Source organism: Poecilia latipinna, unplaced genomic scaffold, assembly GCF_001443285.1.
Source record: "Poecilia latipinna isolate Pla-1442-1.1 unplaced genomic scaffold, P_latipinna-1.0 Scaffold3411, whole genome shotgun sequence".
NCBI classification, from domain to species: domain Eukaryota; kingdom Metazoa; phylum Chordata; class Actinopteri; order Cyprinodontiformes; family Poeciliidae; genus Poecilia; species Poecilia latipinna.
In genome coordinates, this window is record NW_015116027.1 from 30,582 (window position 1) to 48,464 (window position 17,883).

The 17,883-nt window shown below is 45.5% G+C and overlaps 3 protein-coding genes across 9 annotated transcripts in view; 1 reads left to right on the top strand and 2 right to left on the bottom strand.

The window, feature by feature from the left end:
• The window catches only part of gon4lb (gon-4 like b), a 26,281-nt gene extending 21,790 nt beyond the window's left edge, over positions 1–4,491 (bottom strand). For 4 of the 5 annotated variants that reach the window (XM_015023781.1, XM_015023779.1, XM_015023780.1 and 1 more), the window contains exons 1-6: positions 4,385–4,491; positions 1,524–1,641; positions 1,265–1,407; positions 1,120–1,194; positions 732–782; positions 616–654 (exon numbers count right to left, since the gene is read on the bottom strand). In XM_015023781.1, the coding sequence (XP_014879267.1) occupies positions 616–654; positions 732–782; positions 1,120–1,194; positions 1,265–1,407; positions 1,524–1,641 (426 nt within the window). In that variant the 5' untranslated portion in view covers positions 4,385–4,491. Of the gene's footprint in view, positions 1–615; positions 655–731; positions 783–1,119; positions 1,195–1,264; positions 1,408–1,523; positions 1,657–4,384 lie in introns of all 5 variants that reach the window. The other variant, XM_015023778.1, reaches the window with a different exon arrangement.
• A 1,860-nt stretch (positions 4,492–6,351) lies between these two features.
• Positions 6,352–12,429, bottom strand: tmem79b (transmembrane protein 79b). 3 transcript variants are annotated; one of them, XM_015023785.1, is made up of 6 exons: positions 12,092–12,429; positions 12,007–12,018; positions 7,454–7,923; positions 7,184–7,378; positions 6,873–7,104; positions 6,352–6,770 (listed from the first exon to the last, which is right to left on the bottom strand). In XM_015023785.1, exons 3-6 carry the CDS (start codon positions 7,917–7,919, stop codon positions 6,566–6,568), a joined length of 1,098 nt encoding a protein of 365 aa, XP_014879271.1. In that variant the 5' UTR covers positions 7,920–7,923; positions 12,007–12,018; positions 12,092–12,429; the 3' UTR covers positions 6,352–6,565. The 3 variants fall into 3 exon arrangements, with proteins under 3 accessions (XP_014879271.1, XP_014879269.1, XP_014879270.1); XM_015023783.1 differs by lacking the exon at positions 12,007–12,018 and having other exon boundaries at positions 7,454–7,921; positions 12,089–12,429; XM_015023784.1 differs by lacking the exons at positions 12,007–12,018; positions 12,092–12,429 and having other exon boundaries at positions 7,454–8,152.
• Positions 12,430–13,457: 1,028 nt separating this feature from the next.
• LOC106940906 (rho guanine nucleotide exchange factor 2-like) lies at positions 13,458–17,654 on the top strand. Its single transcript, XM_015023787.1, has 2 exons — positions 13,458–14,206; positions 16,981–17,654. Exons 1-2 carry the CDS (start codon positions 14,147–14,149, stop codon positions 17,158–17,160), a joined length of 240 nt encoding a protein of 79 aa, XP_014879273.1. The 5' UTR covers positions 13,458–14,146; the 3' UTR covers positions 17,161–17,654.
• The last annotated feature ends 229 nt before the right edge of the window (positions 17,655–17,883 follow it).

The following is a 17,883-nucleotide window of genomic DNA, read 5'->3' on the forward strand; positions in this document are numbered from 1 at the left end:
TATTATTATTATTATAGATGCTTATACTGCTGTTAGCCAGGATGGTTGCCATGGTTACTGCTTCACGTGGCAGCAGACTTCCAGGTATTTATTCTAATTTACATTAATATGTATTCATGGAGGCGACAGGCGGAGCAGCAGCTGCTCTGTTTCCCCCAAATCAGGATAGAGGAAAGGTGAGCAGGTCTGATTGCAGCACGGCTTCATACATCTGGATTTTTTGGTGCACCGCACTTTTCTAAATTTGTCCTACGCCAAGTTTCAGTGTGAAAACAGCGCAGGGTTTGATACACGAGGCCCCTGATGTTTCTGGAACAGTTTCAGGAAATCCTCATCAAGGTTTTCATAAAAAACTTCATCAGTTCTGTTTTCCCCTGAATCTGCATCAAAACTACTCACAGACTGATCATGTTTTGTCTCACNCTGNGNTATCAACTTTTCNTTAGAACGATAAGAATTTATAAAAGATCAGACCTCAGGTTGTTCCTCTGCAGCTACAACAGAGAGGTCACTAACCCGGCTCCAGCAGCACCAAGACCCGAACCAACCACAGCAAAACCACCAGCGGCACCACGGCCCGCTTCAACTTACAGGTAGAGAGAAGGCTGGGTTTACCTTGGACAGGTTTGGAGCCGGCAGGGTCCAGTTGAGACTCTACAAACAGACAGAAAGATCAACATGCTGGTTCTGCTCAGCTGGTTTTGCTCAGCTGGTTCTGATCCAGTACCAACCTGTCCCTGCTGAACAGCTTGCTTCAGTCTGGACCGGGTCATCTTGGTCTCCTAGGGGAAAAGAATCATAAACAACATTCAGAACCAGAACTGAGGTTGAGAATCAGGATTTACTGCAGAATGTTCCGGATCCTTCAACAAAAGCGAATCTAAAATGGGTTCTGATCCGATTTACCAACAGCATTTACTGAAGGGTTGGATCATCTCCATCCACTGCTGCAGAACCATTCCTTTCAGAAACGGTTCCAGTCGGTTAGTCACAGACTGACCATGAATTCAGGAACCCGTTCCCCTGCTGTTCCCAGAACCAGAACCCTCTGCTGTAATCTCTTCACTGTAAAGCATTGAGTCTGATGACTCCACAGCCTGTTAGCCAATCAGAACTCACAAACATGGGCAGGTCCTGGGTGTCTCTGATGGTAGCCTTCATCATGGCGACCACATGTTCGTGTGTTATCACCTCCTGTAGAAGATCAAGCCGTGTTACACCGAGCCCAGAACACGCCACCTTGTGGACTACCTGTGTTACTCACGTGTAGGATGGCTCGCACGTTCCTGGACGTCAGGTTGTGCTGTCTGGACTTCCTGTCCAGATCCAGGTCCAGCTGTCCCAGCTCCACATCGCTGCACTCACTGGCTTCCATAGCAACCAAGTCCCAGGTCAGCTCCACCTGGCCTGAATATGAGACAGAAAACAAGGTGTGAGCGACTGGCTCTGCCCACAACAGGCATTGCCCTGTCTGTGACCCCGACATCATGACCCGGCCCCACTCCAGCTGGGTGAAAGCTTACCTGAACCAGGTGCTGCTTCCTCTTCCTCTAACCCGCCGTCCGTCACGCCTCTACTGGTCTTCGTTGATTTGACATCCAAAGGACAGAGAGTGTCTTCAGCTGGACGTCCCTGAGCCATCTGTAACGCAGAGAGCTTTACTTATGGATGAGGAGGAGCTCAGGGGGCCCGGTACTGGTACCGCTTCAGGGAAATCAGATTTGGAGAAAACCCATAATCCTTTTTGTCCTGTTTCTCTCAGTTTAGAGCTTATCAGAGTGATAGGTTTGGACCCAAAGGACGAGTCGCTGGTGCTGAACAATATATCCTGTTACCATGGCAACACCAGTGTGTGTAATATCCACGTCTCAAAGGGCTGTGTGCAGCAATACATGCTGTCTGATATTATCTGCCTGATGTCAAGTTTGATCTCGAATCAAATACTAACGACATCACATGAAAGGTTAAAGGTCACGGACTGATGGAAGCACGCGTGAGAAAGAAATAAGAAATTCAGATGTGATATCAAAACAAGATTTCCTCCCATCATTCTCCAGGTTTGAACATTGCACAACAAGACCAAAATAGCTCTGCTGAAAAGAGGGGAAGAACCTGAGTAGAACCAGAACCTCCACAGACTCACAGCCCTCAGTCAGGACTTTATGACATTCTTCATAAATAAAAATAATTTTATTTATTTATTCCAAATAAAACTATTGGCACCCTCTTGAACATGATTTATGGGGAAATTTTCCTGCCATAATCCAAGAGCACACATGTTCAGTCTGAAACCAGGATTTCATGTCTTTCTTTTCAAAACTTGTAATGGTTGCTCTCGAAACTTCTCCTGCTGACACTTAGTCACTGCTTGGACCCGCTGCTCACTGACCAATCATGGACAATGTCAGCTTTCTGACATCTGCCAGCAGAGCTATTGGTCGCTAACAGCTACTGGTCGCTAACAGCTACTGATCTTAGGCGGGAGTTTGTTGATCCAACCAGCTCCCTACATCCAGTGGGTGGCGCAGGTTACTACAATCAATAGCAGCCACACAGGCTCACCCGCTAGAAGGAAACAAATGCACCCAGCATAACACTTTCATTCTACTGGCTGAGAGGTTGCTAGGCGACTGTTCCAAAAGGCACTTCCAAACGCAAGCAGGGACTGAGGCCCAGTCCTCTCCCTCTGCATCATGTTGAAGATTAAAGGTTGTAGTGTGTCCCACATTCTCCACATCCGCCCTTCACCCCGCCCATTTTGGGTCCTATTCTGCCCTTACGCGAAGTCCGCATTTTTACAGACTTTGGCAAAGTGTATTACCCACAATTCATTGCTGCACGTGACGTTTTGCGTTAAACGTCACGTGCAGGTTTATGGCAATGTTTTGTTGTTTTTCCCATCTTTATAAAAAATTAAAAGAAAATATCATGACAAGGCATATTAGTAATAAAAAGTTTGATATGATAAACTGACCAGAAAGAGAAGAAATTTTTCAAATGTAGCATCGGACATTTTTATTATTTTTTATATATATGCCGTATGTTTGTCCTTAACCTGATTTTTGTTATTAGCTCCACTTTATACCAAACTAACTTTTAGCTGCATAAAACAGATGGTTTTATGGGTAAAAATACTGTCTCAGTCAAATGGCAGGCTGATAAATTAAATATTAATGTATTTTAATGTGTAATATCTTGGAAATATGGCAAAGTTCACAGAGCGAGACGTTTGTCGCGAAAAAATAGAATATCAGTTTTCAAAAGTAAAGTACTGAAATAATTTTTGTTCTGATGAACATGTGGGATTATATTGAATTTTCTGTATTCAACAAGTCATAACAGAACAAATATCTCCAACAAAAATACCTTTACTGTACATTTAAAATAATCTGTTTTGTTGTAGTTTTTAGCAGCAGCATGCCTAAGCAGTGACCAGTCCGCCATTTTGGATGTGATGTTACGACCCAGGGCCGTTCTGTCCCTGGTTCTGTCCTTGGTTCTGTCCCAACCCTGAACCCTGATGTGACTTTGACTGAGTCTACACTTCATAGGGGGCATAGGGAGCTGAGCACCGGGCCTGAGTGGGAGCGCGATGGACAAGTTTTGAGAAGAAAGACATGAAGTCCTGCTTTCAGAATAAAAATGTGTGCTCTTGGATTATGGCAGGAAGATTCCCCCATAGTGATTACTTTATGTGAGTAAATGAGGCAGCACTGGATGAAACTGTAGAACCAGATCTGGATGGTTCTGATCCAGCTGAGCTTTCTGGGTTTTTATAAATCTTAACTTCATCACCAATCAATTTACTGGTATTGATATTGTCTAACAGTCATTTTATTGTGTTTTGTATTGAATTTCTAATTATTGTGTGCTTAGCCGTGTCACTCATCTTTAAGCTCTTTTATCGTTTTTTTTGTTTGTTTTTTGGTTTTGTTTTTCTTTACGACGTTCAGCACAAAGTACAGATCCCTTTCAGGCTGTTTCGGTTCAGTTCGTGCCAGTTTAGTTGAATCCGGTGTTCAGGGTTGATTGGTCCTGGTATAAATGAGAACGGAGGATATTTATCTCTGCCGACACATTTTACCGCGCTGTTTCCATCCCAGAACCGTTTAATGATTTAACTCCAGGTTTTCCAGCTAGATCTTTTTCAACATCAGAAGACAAACTACATATTTGTTGTTGTTTTGATCCCGGCTTCACTGCAGCCATCCAAACTCACTGGAGCAGAAACACCAGAGCTAATATGGCTAAGCTAACGTGCACAGGGTTGCCCACTGAGCATGTGCTGGACGTGTTTCGTTTAGCGACACAATAACAATTAAAAGATATGACTCGAACCGGACCCACTGAGCCCGAACTGGGCCGACAGTCGAACAAAACTCACTGCGTAACAGAGCTCCTCAGCTTCGGTTACTCCGTCATGTTAGCTTCTTCTTCATTAGTAAATAGGAAATACAGTTGGGGAACATTACCTCCATCTATCGGCTAGAAGACAGAACTGCAGGTACAAATAAAGGAAAACAAAAAACATTTAAAACGTTTGAATCTGATTGATTTTCCACATTACCATCTTCTGTTCAGATTTTTGCAACTGAAAAACCACTACGGATCATAATTGGAACAATCTCTTCCTCACCTAATCAGCTTAATCATCCGTTAGATACCTGGTTGGTCCAGATGTTCCTATCAGAACCCTTCAGTACCAGACTGCAGCTTCACTACTGGTTCAGAGAGGTTCTGGAGTAGAATCTTTCAGCAGATGAAGCTGCTGAACTTAGTAAGTGCTCCTGGTTCAGTTTTCTGCCCCACCTCCTGATGACATCACATCTGGCTGTAGCTAACAGGATGTTTGTGTCCTCAGCTCCCTGCAGGGTCCATTTCCTCAGAAGTTGCCATATTTGAATGGGTCGGTTCTCCAGAAACACTCATATTGTCTCGGATCAGGCAGAAACAAGTAGGAACCTTCAAAGCCAATCAGCCACTGAAACGTCAGCACAGAACCCTTTGGGCCAGAACCAGAACCTGGGTCCAGACCCAAACCAAAACCAGCTGGAATCTGACTGATTGAACAATCTGAAGGTCTCACCTGTTGGGCGTCTGTCACCAACTCACCTGCTGCCCATTTCTGACAACCCATGAAGTCCGGATAGAACCGGGTTCTCCCCTCCTTAACAATTGGAGGGAAGATAGAAACCAGCAGTTTCCTGTTTATCTCCAGTCTTGTATGCCAGCTTTTAGCTTTTTAGCTTTTAGTTTTTGTAACCTCAGAGTCTTAACGACTTGAGGAGTTTAACTTTTTAGCTTTAGCCTTTTAGCTTTTATGCAGGAGGAAATATATTATTTTTGATTGGTTTATTATACTTGTTGGCTATACCTACCGGTTCTTTATGATTAATCAAAAATACATTATGCAGCCCATGTAGAGGTGGGCGGATCAATCCTAATATCAATACCAACGCTGGTATTGACATTTAACAATACTCAATACTCAGCTTCTTTTCTCTCCTGCCTGCATGGACTGCTGCACACAAAGCTTCATCACACATGGCTGTCTGTAAGAGCAGCGCTGCTCCACCCTCCATTGTCTGTTGTTGCACCGTCACTTGACTCAGCGGCGCAAGCCAGACGGGAGAATGCATTCTTTCTTTCTTTATACTTTATTTAAATTTCTCTTATGCTTCTACTGAAGGAAAGAAATTCCTTATTCTTTTTATTTTCTTGTATTGTTCAACTTGGAAAAAAAAAGAATAAGTTTGAAAATGTTTACAGTGTTTGTTGTGGTTTGTCAGCCCTGAAGCATTTTCTTGTCACATACAATGTTTGGCAAAATTCTATCCAAGGTCTTTTGGATCTATGAAGCTTAAATAAGAAAAAGTATCGGTATTGATATTGGCAATACTGCCCTGCATTTCCTTGGTCAGATCGATAGCAAAACTCCCAGTATCGCCATGTCGATCTTTTACCGTTATTCAAAATGTTAATTATCAAGTAGATTCTTATCATTATTACTAGGAAACTGAAGCTTCTCCAGATTTAGAGGAAATCTCCTGGACCAAACTGAGCTGCTGTTGGACCCGGCCGGTGTCAGAGGCTGGGTCTCCAGGATCCAGAATCGTCTCTGCTCTGGTTGAGCTGGACTGCAGCATGGAAACAAGTAGATCTACTGGAGTTCACAGGGAACCTGCTGGTTTCTTCTACTGCTCTCCTATCGTCTCTCTATAGCCGTCTTCTGCTCTGGATGTGCCAGCTGGAAGTTTCAGCTACTAGAAGGGTTTTTTCTCTCTACTGTCGCCCCCTGCTGGTCAGTATGACAGCTTCCTGTAACAAACTGAACTGAGCTACAACGGGAAGTGAGTTTGATGCTTTTATTGTGAAACCTTTGATGAATTTTATACAAACCTAAACTATGAGCACAGTTGGCTGATAAAAATTTATTCAATGCAAGTCCATATTTACAAAATAGAAAGTTGTGTCCTTCCTACAAAATAAAAGAACTGATAAACTAAAGAGGTGGGCGGAGCTTCCAGTTTCTACAGTCCATAAACATAAGAGAAAGGCTCAGGTATCATCCCCAGAACCTCTGTTTGCCTGTGGGCGGAGGCAACGGCTCGTCTGGCGGCGGTGCAGCGCTGAACACCGACCCCGCCGACTCCACCGTGAAGATGAAGTAGAAGTTGGCCGCCATCATGACGAGGCTGGGCAGGAAGGACAGGCCGAAGCCGAAACCGCGGAGGCTGCTGCCAAATGCCGCCGCCAGCCAATACGCCAACCTGGAGGAGCAAAAAAAAAAACTTTGACCTTCTGGCGTAACGCCCAGAATCACTGTTGATCTTTGACCTTTGGTTCTGAGGCGTTGCCATGGCGACACTCACCGGCCGAAGGCGAAGACAATGGTCAGCAGTGGGACGAGCTTCAGCTGCTCCTGGCTCAGGTACATTGCCATGACAACCAGCTGCAGGAAGTAGATCAGGAAGAGGGAGGTGGAGTCAGAGATGAAGCGTCGGTGGACGGAGACTTCCTGAAGCTCCGCCTCCTTGATGACATCATCAACAACCGGCTGAGTGGATCCAGAGTGTAGCCTGCTGACGCCCAGGACCAGCCAACCTGGGTGGGAGGGGGCGACAGGTGAGACAGGTGAGAGACAGACAGGTAAGTCCCAGGTTATCTCTTCTCTCCGTCTCACCGAGGATGACGGGTGCGGCGGCGAACACAGAGCAGCGCAGAGTGTAGACCAGCCTGAGGGGGGCGCCGTCCAGCAGGGGGGCATCGAACGGTAGGAAGACGTACCCCCCCCACACCAGGAGCGGGAAGAGCAGTGCTGATGTCATCAAGGACACCCCTAGCTTCAGTGCATCTCTGCCTGAACATCCCCCTTTACCTGGACACACAGGTGAGACAGACAGGTGAGTGCTAAGCCCTACCCACCTGGAGCAGAGGTCTCAGGTAAACTCACAAGTGGAAGGGGGCGTGTCCTCGGGGAAGTCAAACTGGTAGCCATGTTGGTTGTAGTCCACTTGGCGAGGGCTCAGGAAGGGGCTCCTCTCAGATTCCATTTCCCAGAATGCCTCTGTGTCTCTGGAGGCGGCGGGGGAGGGGAGGACGGTGACGGCCGGGCTGAACACCTGAGCAGCTTTCTCTGGAAGCCGGTTCTCCTCCAGGCGGCCCCGCTCCTCACCTATAAGCCCCGCCCTCTCCATCCTGCGGCCACGCTCGCTCTCCGTCCAGCTGGACGCGTCTGACCTTGTAATGACCCCATCTGTTTGTCCCCCCGTCCCCGTCTCTCTGTCCTCTGGCCACTGCAGGGTCCCAGGCTCCAACATGGCCGCAGGCTTGTCTGCGTCTCGCTTTGCGTCCGTCCCACCACCGCTCTCTGTCAGGACTGCTTTAAGGAACGGATCATTGCTCAGAGACATGTCCATATCTGAGGACAGAGAGAGGACAGTTGGACCCTGGTGGGACACTCAGTTGGTCCATCAGACACCAGCCGGCACTCAGAGGTCATGTGGCCCTAATGGAGGTCACCTGATGATCTGGAGGACGGATTGTTCAGGTGAGACCGTGTCTGAATGTCTCACAGTAACAATCTGATGCAGAGGCATCTGGTTCTCCTGGTTCTGGGTCTGATTGGGTCAACATCAGGGCCAGGAAAATTTAAACATTTTACACAATCACTTTATTATTATTTTTTTAAGTCAAAAGTCCAAAGAGGAACCTCTGAATTGTGTTTCTGGTACAGCAGTAAATCTGACGCACATCAGCTAGCAGCAGTGATGAAGCGGCTTTTCTCAGTTAATTTATGCTTTAAACTGATCTGATGCTAGAAAAGGCTACTGTTGTGCTAAAAGCAGTTAGCCTATGTATGCTAGCATAAAACGGCATAGACAAAATGTAGCTAATGCTAACGTCAGCATCCACATTTGTAGAGAAATTGTGGAAAGATGAACTTTGCTCCAATCTGATGAAGAACCTGAAGATTAAAATCTAGAGATATCTCTGCTGCTCAACTGATGGATATTTATTAAATAATTTTGCTGCAAAGATGGTTTTTAAATTAAAAATCTTGTTGATTTTGTAGGTATCAAAATGTGATTAAATATGAAATATTTCTGGTTAAATATCTTAAACTAGTTCCATAGCCAGTAGAATCCGGTGCTCAGATTAATTTATGGGATGGAGAAGAAACTGATTTCTAGAAAATCCAGGAGGCCCAAATTTGTCAGATTTGTTTTCAACATTTTTAAAGTGTCTATATGGATCCACACCAGACAGTGTTAATTTAACTCTTTTTGGAGAGCTGGTACCCTAACTCAAATTAAGTGTCAAATACCAATTCTGCTGGAGTTAGTCATTTAACACTAAGCAACACTAACTCGGTGTTAGAGCTTAATATCAACTCTCCCAGAGTATTTTTTTAAACTTCATAAGAGTTATTTGTAATCAATATTAAATAGGTATTTACTGTTTTGAACTTAGGGTAGGGATAGGCTAACCCTACATCGAGCCATGTCTACCATACAGGTTGGCCTAAACTCAAAATAATAGTAATATAAACCATCTCAGAAAAAACATACTTACAAAGCGTAGTGAACAACTCAGACATGTGGAAAGAAAATAGTTCTGAAATAACTTGACTTGGTGGAAACCTGTGACTATGGGGGCGGAGTCAGTCAATTAACTCCTTTAGTATGTGGAGAAATAAAAATGTAATAATCAAATATATTCGTTTTTGTGTGAGTTTTGCATATTTTGAATATTGTAATCACACCTTTTGAATATCAAGTATGATGCTTCATATTGCTAAATTATGCATTCTCAGTTTGAAATGTTTCAGCTAAGGATAAGATGAATAACCTTGTTTGCCTGCAACAGTTAGATAAGGAGCACAAATTATGCTAGAACAGGATGTAGCCGTACAGAATGTACCAAGAAGCAGAAGTGTCTGGTGGAAAGGTGTAACATCTAGTATGTAAAGGAAAACATTACTCCTTAAATGATTAGCAGCCAAGAGCGGAGCGTTTTATGCAGGAGAAGATTTGACAGATATAGTCTGTGTGAATGGGAATAACTGGTGAGGTTTGCAATGTCTTGGGGTGCGAGGATGAGAGATAAAAGTATGAAGGATGAGAAATGTATGGGGTTACGGTTGTCTTGTTAGTGATTTTACATTCTGGTTTGTGCCTAATTTTTGTGTCTTGCCTGAAATATCTAAGAGCAGGTAGAGACGTGTTTTTGAAGCGATGGTTAATTGAGTCTCTCAAGTGTTATAGCTGCTGTAAGAGTTCAGAGTTAGGAAGTCAGGAGTTATTGATTCCATTATATGACCTTCAGATTTGATACGGGAACACTTTGTTTTAACACTTGATTTTAACTACCAGTAATATACACTCCAGAGTTGCATAAACAGAATGTGACTCTATTAGAGTAAAATTAACTCTGCTTTTGGACAGAGTCTCTAACACCAAAACATTTAACACTTTTGAATTTGCTTTTTCTGCACTCATTTATGGATTATTCTTAGTGTGATGGCGAGCCACACAGGATAAGATCCACACATCATCATAATATTATCATAATATTGCAAGTTATTTAATAATAGTAACTTTAACAGTGTGACTCCACTTATAACATTGAACTGAATTGGAGATTGTTTGATGGTTACAACAGCACAAAAAAAAATTAAGTAATTTTTGTGTGTTTTTGTGTGTTGCACTATTCTCTGGAAAACTCTAAGTAGGATTTTAGAGCCCCCCCTCCCTGCCCCAAACTCCAGGTTCTGCGTTACAGCCCTGTGTTTGCTGTCAGAGTATATATATAGAGATAGATATTACTAAATAATACATTTATATATATTACTACATAATATATTTTAAATATTATGACTAGTTTTTTGCTTTGTAAAATACTCATCATACATCAATATCTAAATATTCTATTCTGAATCAATTGTTTTCCCCACTAAGAATATTTAAATATGCTGAACCATGTATCAATCCAATTCAAAAATACTTAAAAACATAAATTTCCTTGTAAAAGTAGCTATGATAGCGGTTTGAATAATCCTGAAAATATGTTTAATATTTAGCGAGTTATGATTAATGAAATGCGCTGATACGTCATTGCGCCTACATTGGATAGCAGCCACATAGGCTCACCCGCTAGAAGGAAACAAACGCACCTAGCACAACACTTTCATTCTATTGGCTGAGAGGTTGCTAGGCGACTCTGCCAAAAGGCAGTTCCATGTTTCGTAAGCGAGCAGAGTCAGAGCAGAGACTGGAGAAGTTTTGAGAACAAGCGTTACAAGTTTTGAGAAGACAGACAGAAATTCTGCTTTCAATATAAAAATGTAAGCAAAAGTATTAAAAGTTTTGAGAACAAAAGACAAGAAATCCTGCTTTCAGACTGCATATGTGTGCTCTTGGATTATGGCAGAAAAATTCCCCCATACTCCTGCGGCTTCACAACTCAGATGGCTGTACAGATTTGTGACACTTATCTTAATGTTAATGATAATAACGGCGTTTAGTTGCACAACTTTAGGACTCGTTCATTTATGGCTGTTTTCACGTTTATTGTGTTGTTCATATTAGTCTTGATGTTTGTAGTTTTCTGGAGCGCAACGCGAAGCTCGACGTCATTCACAGCAAACATTTTAACTTCATATTAAAGACACAGCGGGACGGATCATCCGGGAAATGATGGACCTGGAAGGCCTGACTAAAAGTAAACGGTTGTCAGTCAAATTCTGGGGCTTATTTCAAAACCCAAATGAGTAACTTCACGTTCAAAAACGAGTCCAAAAAAGCGCAACCCGCGTCAGAAAAAACAGGCCGCTCATAGTAACAGGACTGTTATATTTTTTGAGTTTGAACAGAAACTCAAAATAGTTCCTGTTTTTCCAGCAACAAACTGCGCATTGCTCATGTTGCTGTCGCTCTGATGGGTCACTCGACACGTAGAGGAAATAAAATTAAATTACAAAAGAAAATAGTAACGCAAAGTGATTTCGATAAGTAACTGTAATCTGATTACTGGATTTTAAATAGCAAAGCGATTACTCATTACTGAAAAAAGTAACGAGTAATCGCTACTTTGTTATTTGTAACCCTTTCTAACGCGTTAATTTGTAACACGTCACTAACGTCACTGTCTGTATTCTCTAATGTTGGTTTAAAGCTCTGATGATCTTCCAGTTGGATAAATGTGTTTATTTTAGATAAAACCCAACAGAACATTCACGGTCTCTGATCTGAGGAACCTCCAACCTGCTGCTGAATGGAGGGAATTAACTGGTTAGACCCTCCAGAACCAGTCCAGAACCAGTCGGTACCAGAATGATTGATCACATCTGCCAGCAGTGGGTTTCACTGGATCCGGATCAACGGGATCCAACTGGGTTTTTTTTTTTCTCTGAATATTTCATCAAAAACAAACAGAACCTTTTGGACCTCCGGAACCACCCGAGTCCACATAAACAGGAAGCATGTTTGCAGTTTGACGTCACTGTGGTTCAGGTCCACCTGGAACTACCTACGTCACGGACGAATACCGAACCCGCTGACGGAGAAAAAAAACTGAAGGGTCTGACCTTGGTTCTGGTCCGGTTCTGGCTCGACGGGTCTGGTTCTGGACTCGGCCTCTTCTTCTTCTGTTGTTGTGATACTTTGCGGAAGTTCAACCCAGGTGAGGTCAAGACAGGTGAATTAAAGGGGAGGTCCTTTTAAAGGGAACGCATCACAAAATTAAAATTCGGCCGGCAGATAAGGCAACTTTGGAACCGGAAGTAGAACCAGGAGGCGGAATCAGCGGACCGGAATCGGAGGAGTTCTGCTGAGAAATATGAGATAGAGAATTTTAATTCTCACTGACAATGAACCAGAATAACTTTATTTAATTATTTATTTTTTATTTATTTTATTTTGGCCTTGATTCTTGCAGGGGCTGCACAGTGGCGCAGTTGGTAGAGCTGTTGCCGTGCAGCAAGAAGGTTCTGGGTGTGTGTGTGTGTGTGTGCGCGCATGGTTGTGTGTCTGTGTTGCCCTGCGACAGACTGGCGACCTGTCCAGGATGTACCCCGCCTCTCGCCCGGAACGTTAGCTGGAGATAGGCACCAGCACCCCTCCCGACCCCACTGAGGGACAAGGGTGTTCAGAAAATGAATGGGTGGATGGATTCTTGCAGCACTGACTTCACATCATCAATGGTCCAGAACGCTGCTGATGGAGTTCTGAATAAAACCAGGGAGATGGAGACACCATCCGGTTCTACAGAACTCAGTTCTACCCCACCCAATTCTACACCACCCAGTTCTACACCACCCGGTTCTACACTACATAGTTCTACACCAGTCGGTTACATATGCTAAGGTTTGGGCGCCTTTAAGCCATCTGGGTCAGCTCAAATGGTGATGTCATGGCTTTGTGAGCGTCTGATTGGTTCAGGTAGAACACAGGAGGCTCACCTGCGGAGGTAAAGCAGTGAATCAGAGTCTTCCTCATTTTGTTGTATAAGAGAATATTGTAATAAAGACATGAGTCAAATCTGTTGATAGATGATGAATTATGGGACGACCTGTGGAAAAGCAGCCAGAGAAATTAACAGGAAATTTCACCTGTCTCTAGGTATTCTTATCCAAGATATCCAGCTATGAAAGTCGACTATAACTGAATGGAAACAGTCAAGTGATGGAAATACATCTGCTAATACTGATCTTTCTGACGGGAGGGGGCGCTGTGTTGAAATCCAACAATTTTACAAAGTGGGTTGTTAAAATTTAATTTAATTTAATTTCCCTTTGGAATCAATAAAGTATTTTTGTATATTTGTTCCAACTAATTTCTGTTGTATATCATTATTTTTCATGCTTTGCATATTATTTATGTTTTCAATGAATGTATGTAAAATTTTGTAAATATCCAAAATAAAAAGTTAATCATAAAGTTGAACCGCAGTTCGCGTTGCTGCCGGAAGGCGGCGTCTCCTGTGCGTTTTGTGTGATGGCGGGTTGTCATGGTGACAGCGGCAGTGGCCGTCATTGATCCAGATCTGCGGTGATCAGTTATTGTTTATCTCGTGGTTACGCTGCAGCTCCGTCATTTCTTTGTGTCTGAGCGGAGCCGGTGGAGGTTCGGGTCGTTCACCGGCGCTGCTCGCTGCGCTTCGGGGCGGGCGGGGTCGGATCCTTCACTTCCACGTCACTCGGTTGTCTGTTGTCCATGCCTCTGCCGGAGGGCGGAGCTAATCGATCCGGAGCGGAGACCGTTTGATCATCAGTCACGTGACTTCTAGTGACGCTCTGACTGGCTGGTGTGGGTCATGTGACTTAGTGACACGTTGTCATAGAGACTAACCCCACCCAAAACGTCGACTGCGCTGCTCCAGCTCCAGAAACGAGTGCTCTCCTAGATGTGTCGGTAGGCGGGGCCTAAGCTACGAGCAGGGACGGGATTAGCCGAATGCGGCGGCAGCGGGCTGCGCTCTGATTGGTCAGAAGTACAGAGAAGATCTGTCTATCAGACTCAAGCCCCGCCCCCTACACAGACGGCGGAGCGCTCCGGACCGGGACCAGAACCTCCGGACTTTGTGGCTTAGAGTGAGAGAGACTGACCCGGATCATCGGAACCAATCGGAACCGATTTGCGGCTCGATGTCCCGGCTGCTGGAGAGCCGGAGGGAGAAGGACCGGATGAAGGAGAGCAGCCTGAAGGTGAGTCGCAACCCCGGAACCCGCCGAACCCCGCCGCGCGCGACCACCCACACTTTAATTATACACTCTTTATTATGGGTCGAACCGAACCGAGCAGACCGGTTCCTGGTCCCGGTCCGAGTCTGCCTGGTTCCGCTCGGATCTGACCGGGTACATCTGGAAAACACGGACCGAACCGCTGGTTTCGTTACGTCGGCGGAATGACTTAGTGAGCGGGCCAGGGTTCGAGTCAGGGCCCGGTTCTAGGTCCAGTTTAAAGGGAAACGCAGCAGGAAAGTTCGGAGATCAGAAACGGGAAACAGATTTTTTTTTTTCTTTCCGCTAACTCAAACGAGCACGCGCGTTTCTTCTACTGCGCGTGAACAGGGTGCGTGCTTGCGTGGGTCACAGCGTGTGCGAGAAGCGTGGGCCGGTACCGAAGCAGTTCGGTGAGTTCGGACTTTTTAAAGGAGGCAGCGTGGCCGCTTTGTCCTGCAGGAGGAAGCGGGGTGGGGGGGAGGGGAGGATGCGCGCGCCGCGTGTGTTGGGGCGCGCGCGTGGCAGTGTCTCATACAGGAAGAGATGGGAAGGTCTGACCTCTGACCCACAAACCCAAACAACCTGAAGGAAAATCCGATCAGTTCCAGAACCAGGACCGGTTCTGATCAGCAGAACGGAGGTCCCAGAACCTCTGAAGAATTCTTTGAGGGTTCTTCAGAGGTTCCATGTTTGTGATCAGAACCGTTGCTCTTCTTCTGGGTCGGGTTGGTGCGGCTGAGCTGTGAAGCACGGTGGAGGTGTCATGGTGGTGGGGACGTGGTCACTGGTTTAACTGGGAATGCTGCTTCAAGGACAGTGGGAGTTTTTAGTTTTTAGTCCAAAATCTTTCAGAAGAATCTGAGCTGAGTTCTGATTGGTCGCTGAAGCAGCGCTTAGTGTTCTTCATCCCAGTGAAGATGAGGCAGAGCGGGTGTTCTCACGCCTACGCCTCGCTGAAGCATCCTGGCCGTTGCCATGGTTACCTGCAGGCTGCAGCAGCCCTGTGTGCCCACTCACTCCACTGCTCAAATATTGATCGAAGCTTGGTGATAAGACAGCCGTACGAAGGATTTATGATCGATTTATGATCAATAATCTCAGCCACTTAATGAAAGCAGCAGAGCTGATCTGAAGTGGCTCTGCTGATGAAACCTGCAGGTTGACTCACCTGGAGCTGCAGGTTGCTCCAGTCTCAGCTGTTTGATTGGAACCAAAACAGCAACATTTGTTGCTGTTGCTGCTTTTCTCTTTCTGAGTCAAACCAACCCAACCCTCTGAGCATCTGTTCACCTCTGTGCCTGTGGGGGCGCTGTGAGATCTGGTGGATCTGGTATCCATGGCATTGGAACAACTATCTCATCTTAAGTGGAGTTAGTTGGAGATTTCAGGGTCAAAGGTCAAACATCAGGTTCGTGGTGGGAGAAGAAGATGGTTGCTGGGTGCTTCAGCAACATGCTAACAGTGTTAGCTCTGCTGCTGGGGCTGCAGCATCACGACCAGAGTTGCTGGTTGCTCTGCGTCTCGTCACTATGCGTTTCGTCATGCTGCGTCTCGCTGTGTCTTGCTCGTGTCTCATTGTGCTGCGTTAATCTGCGGCTCGCTGGCTCCCTCTGCTGGCTGGGAGCACTAGGGATGTGATTGGCTGTTACCGCAATACCTGAACTAGAGGATTCCAGAACTTTATCACCTTGCAGACTTCAGCGGTCACATGACCTGGAACCACCTGGCTCCTCCTGACTCTCTCTCTGCCCTAACCCAACTTGCTCGCCCTCCCTCCCCCTCTCTCCAACAGAGCTCCCTTTCTTCCTCTTCATCACTGAACTCTTTATTTATCCATCAGCTGATCACTGACTGTCACTGAGCGCCGCTTCTGCCCTGAGCCGGTTCCAACAGAACCGGTATGATCCATATGGACCCAGCTTAACCCAGTCTGACTCGGTCAGAACCAGTTAGAACCAGTTTAACAAAGTCAGAGCCAGTCTGAACAGCTCACCAGAACAGAACCGTTTTCTTCCAGCCATTTGGGGTGCTGTTGGTGAAATGCATCCTGGGAGTTTTGAATCCAGCTGAGGATTAGAGAGGGTTAATGATGCATGCAGGTGGGCGGTGCCAGTTTAAGGACCCCCCCATCTGAACACAAAGGTTACAACCAGAACCAGGACCTGGGCTGCTGTCTGGACTCGGCGCCTTTACACATCTCTGATGTAATCCTGTGGCCGGTTCTGATGAATAAAGATGGACTTCCTGTTCCTCTTCCTGTTGAGAGAAACAGAACAGAGGAAAGCAGAAGTTCCCATAGCGATACAGTGACAGCGCTCTGACCCAGTTCTGATCCAGTTTGGTACCGCTCTGACCCGGTTTCCCTCAGAACAAAACACTGAACAGTGAGAGCTCAGGTGTTTCCAGCCTTCACCCCCCTAGTCTCTAGGTATTTGTCCCACCCTCTGCTTTCTTCCCTCACCTACAGTTCACCTGGTGAACTGGTTCTACTGGTTTCACTGGTTCCAATGGTTTTAATAGTATCACTGGTTTTACTGGTTTCACTGGTTTCAATGGTTTTAATAGTATCACTGGTTCCAGTTGTTCCACTGGTTCCAGTAGCTTAATTGGTTTCCTGGTTCCACTGGTTTCACTAGTTCTACTGATTCCCTTGGTTTTATTGGTTCCACTGGTTCCAAATGTTTCTGTAGTTCTACTGGTTTCACTACTTCTACTGGTTCCAATGGTTCCAATGGTTTAATTGGTTTCCTGTCCAGATCAAGGAGAAGGAGCGGCTGAAGGAGACAAGAGAGCGGGAGGCGCGCTCCAGCAGCGGCCACCTGTTCACCTCGCTCAGCGTATCGGCCACTACGCTCTGCTCCTCCTGCAACAAGAGCATCACAGCCAAGGAGGCGCTCAGCTGCCCAGGTAACTGTGTGACCACCAGGAACAGTTGAACCTCAGTAACTCAGTAATCTAACTGCCCCCAACCCCCAGTTCAGAAAAATGTCCTCACTGTCCACAAGAACCTCAACTTGTGGGTGGAGGTGGTGAAGTTGGTTCTCTCTATGCACTATGGGCCAGTACACACTCAGCCATTTTGTTGTTCAGTAATGACATCAGTTTTTCCACTCATGATGTCATTACTGCACCAAAATATACACACAGCTGTTATACTTCTGCTAAAGTGTGTGTCTGTGTTTTGGTTTTTCTCACGTTGTAAGACCCATTTTTCTGTTGTGAGGACCCACTGCTCCTTATGGGCCCCAAAGCCTGGGACCCATAAGGAGAGCTACTGTTCTAGGGTCAGAGGTCAGGATTAGGACTGAGGTGTGAGTTGAGTCAATGCAAAGTCCTTATGAAGATAGAAAGGTGTGTGTCCATAGTGCATAGAGAGGACCAACTTCACTTTCAGAATCAGAATTTAATGCACGACATTTACAAAAAACAGCGCCTCTCACAGAAACACAGAACAACTGGGATGTTAAGAATAAATAGATCAGGGGTCCCCAAACTTTTTCCTGCGAGGGCCACATAGATGTTCCTTTTTCTGGTCGGGGGCCGGTCTTAGTTTTTGGAGAAAGAAACCTTAGAAAATTCTTAGTCGACGGGGGGGGGGGGGGGGGAGGGGGGGCGGGGCAAACATTCTGGCTTTTATATGAATTTTTTCCCAAAAGAAC

What these genes read in the sequence shown, in the direction of transcription:
- tmem79b (XM_015023785.1), bottom strand. Translation starts at nt 7,919, where the DNA reads ATGGACATGTCTCTGAGCAATGATCCGTTCCTTAAAGCAGTCCTGACA. An exon ending in GGACACGCCCCCTTCCACTT is followed by an intron (nt 7,379 to 7,453) that starts GTGAGTTTACCT and finishes CTGTGTGTCCAG; the next exon opens with GTAAAGGGGGATGTTCAGGC. An exon ending in CGCCGCACCCGTCATCCTCG is followed by an intron (nt 7,105 to 7,183) that starts GTGAGACGGAGA and finishes CCTCCCACCCAG; the next exon opens with GTTGGCTGGTCCTGGGCGTC.
- LOC106940906 (XM_015023787.1), top strand. Translation starts at nt 14,147, where the DNA reads ATGTCCCGGCTGCTGGAGAGCCGGAGGGAGAAGGACCGGATGAAGGAG. An exon ending in TGAAGGAGAGCAGCCTGAAG is followed by an intron (nt 14,207 to 16,980) that starts GTGAGTCGCAAC and finishes TTTCCTGTCCAG; the next exon opens with ATCAAGGAGAAGGAGCGGCT.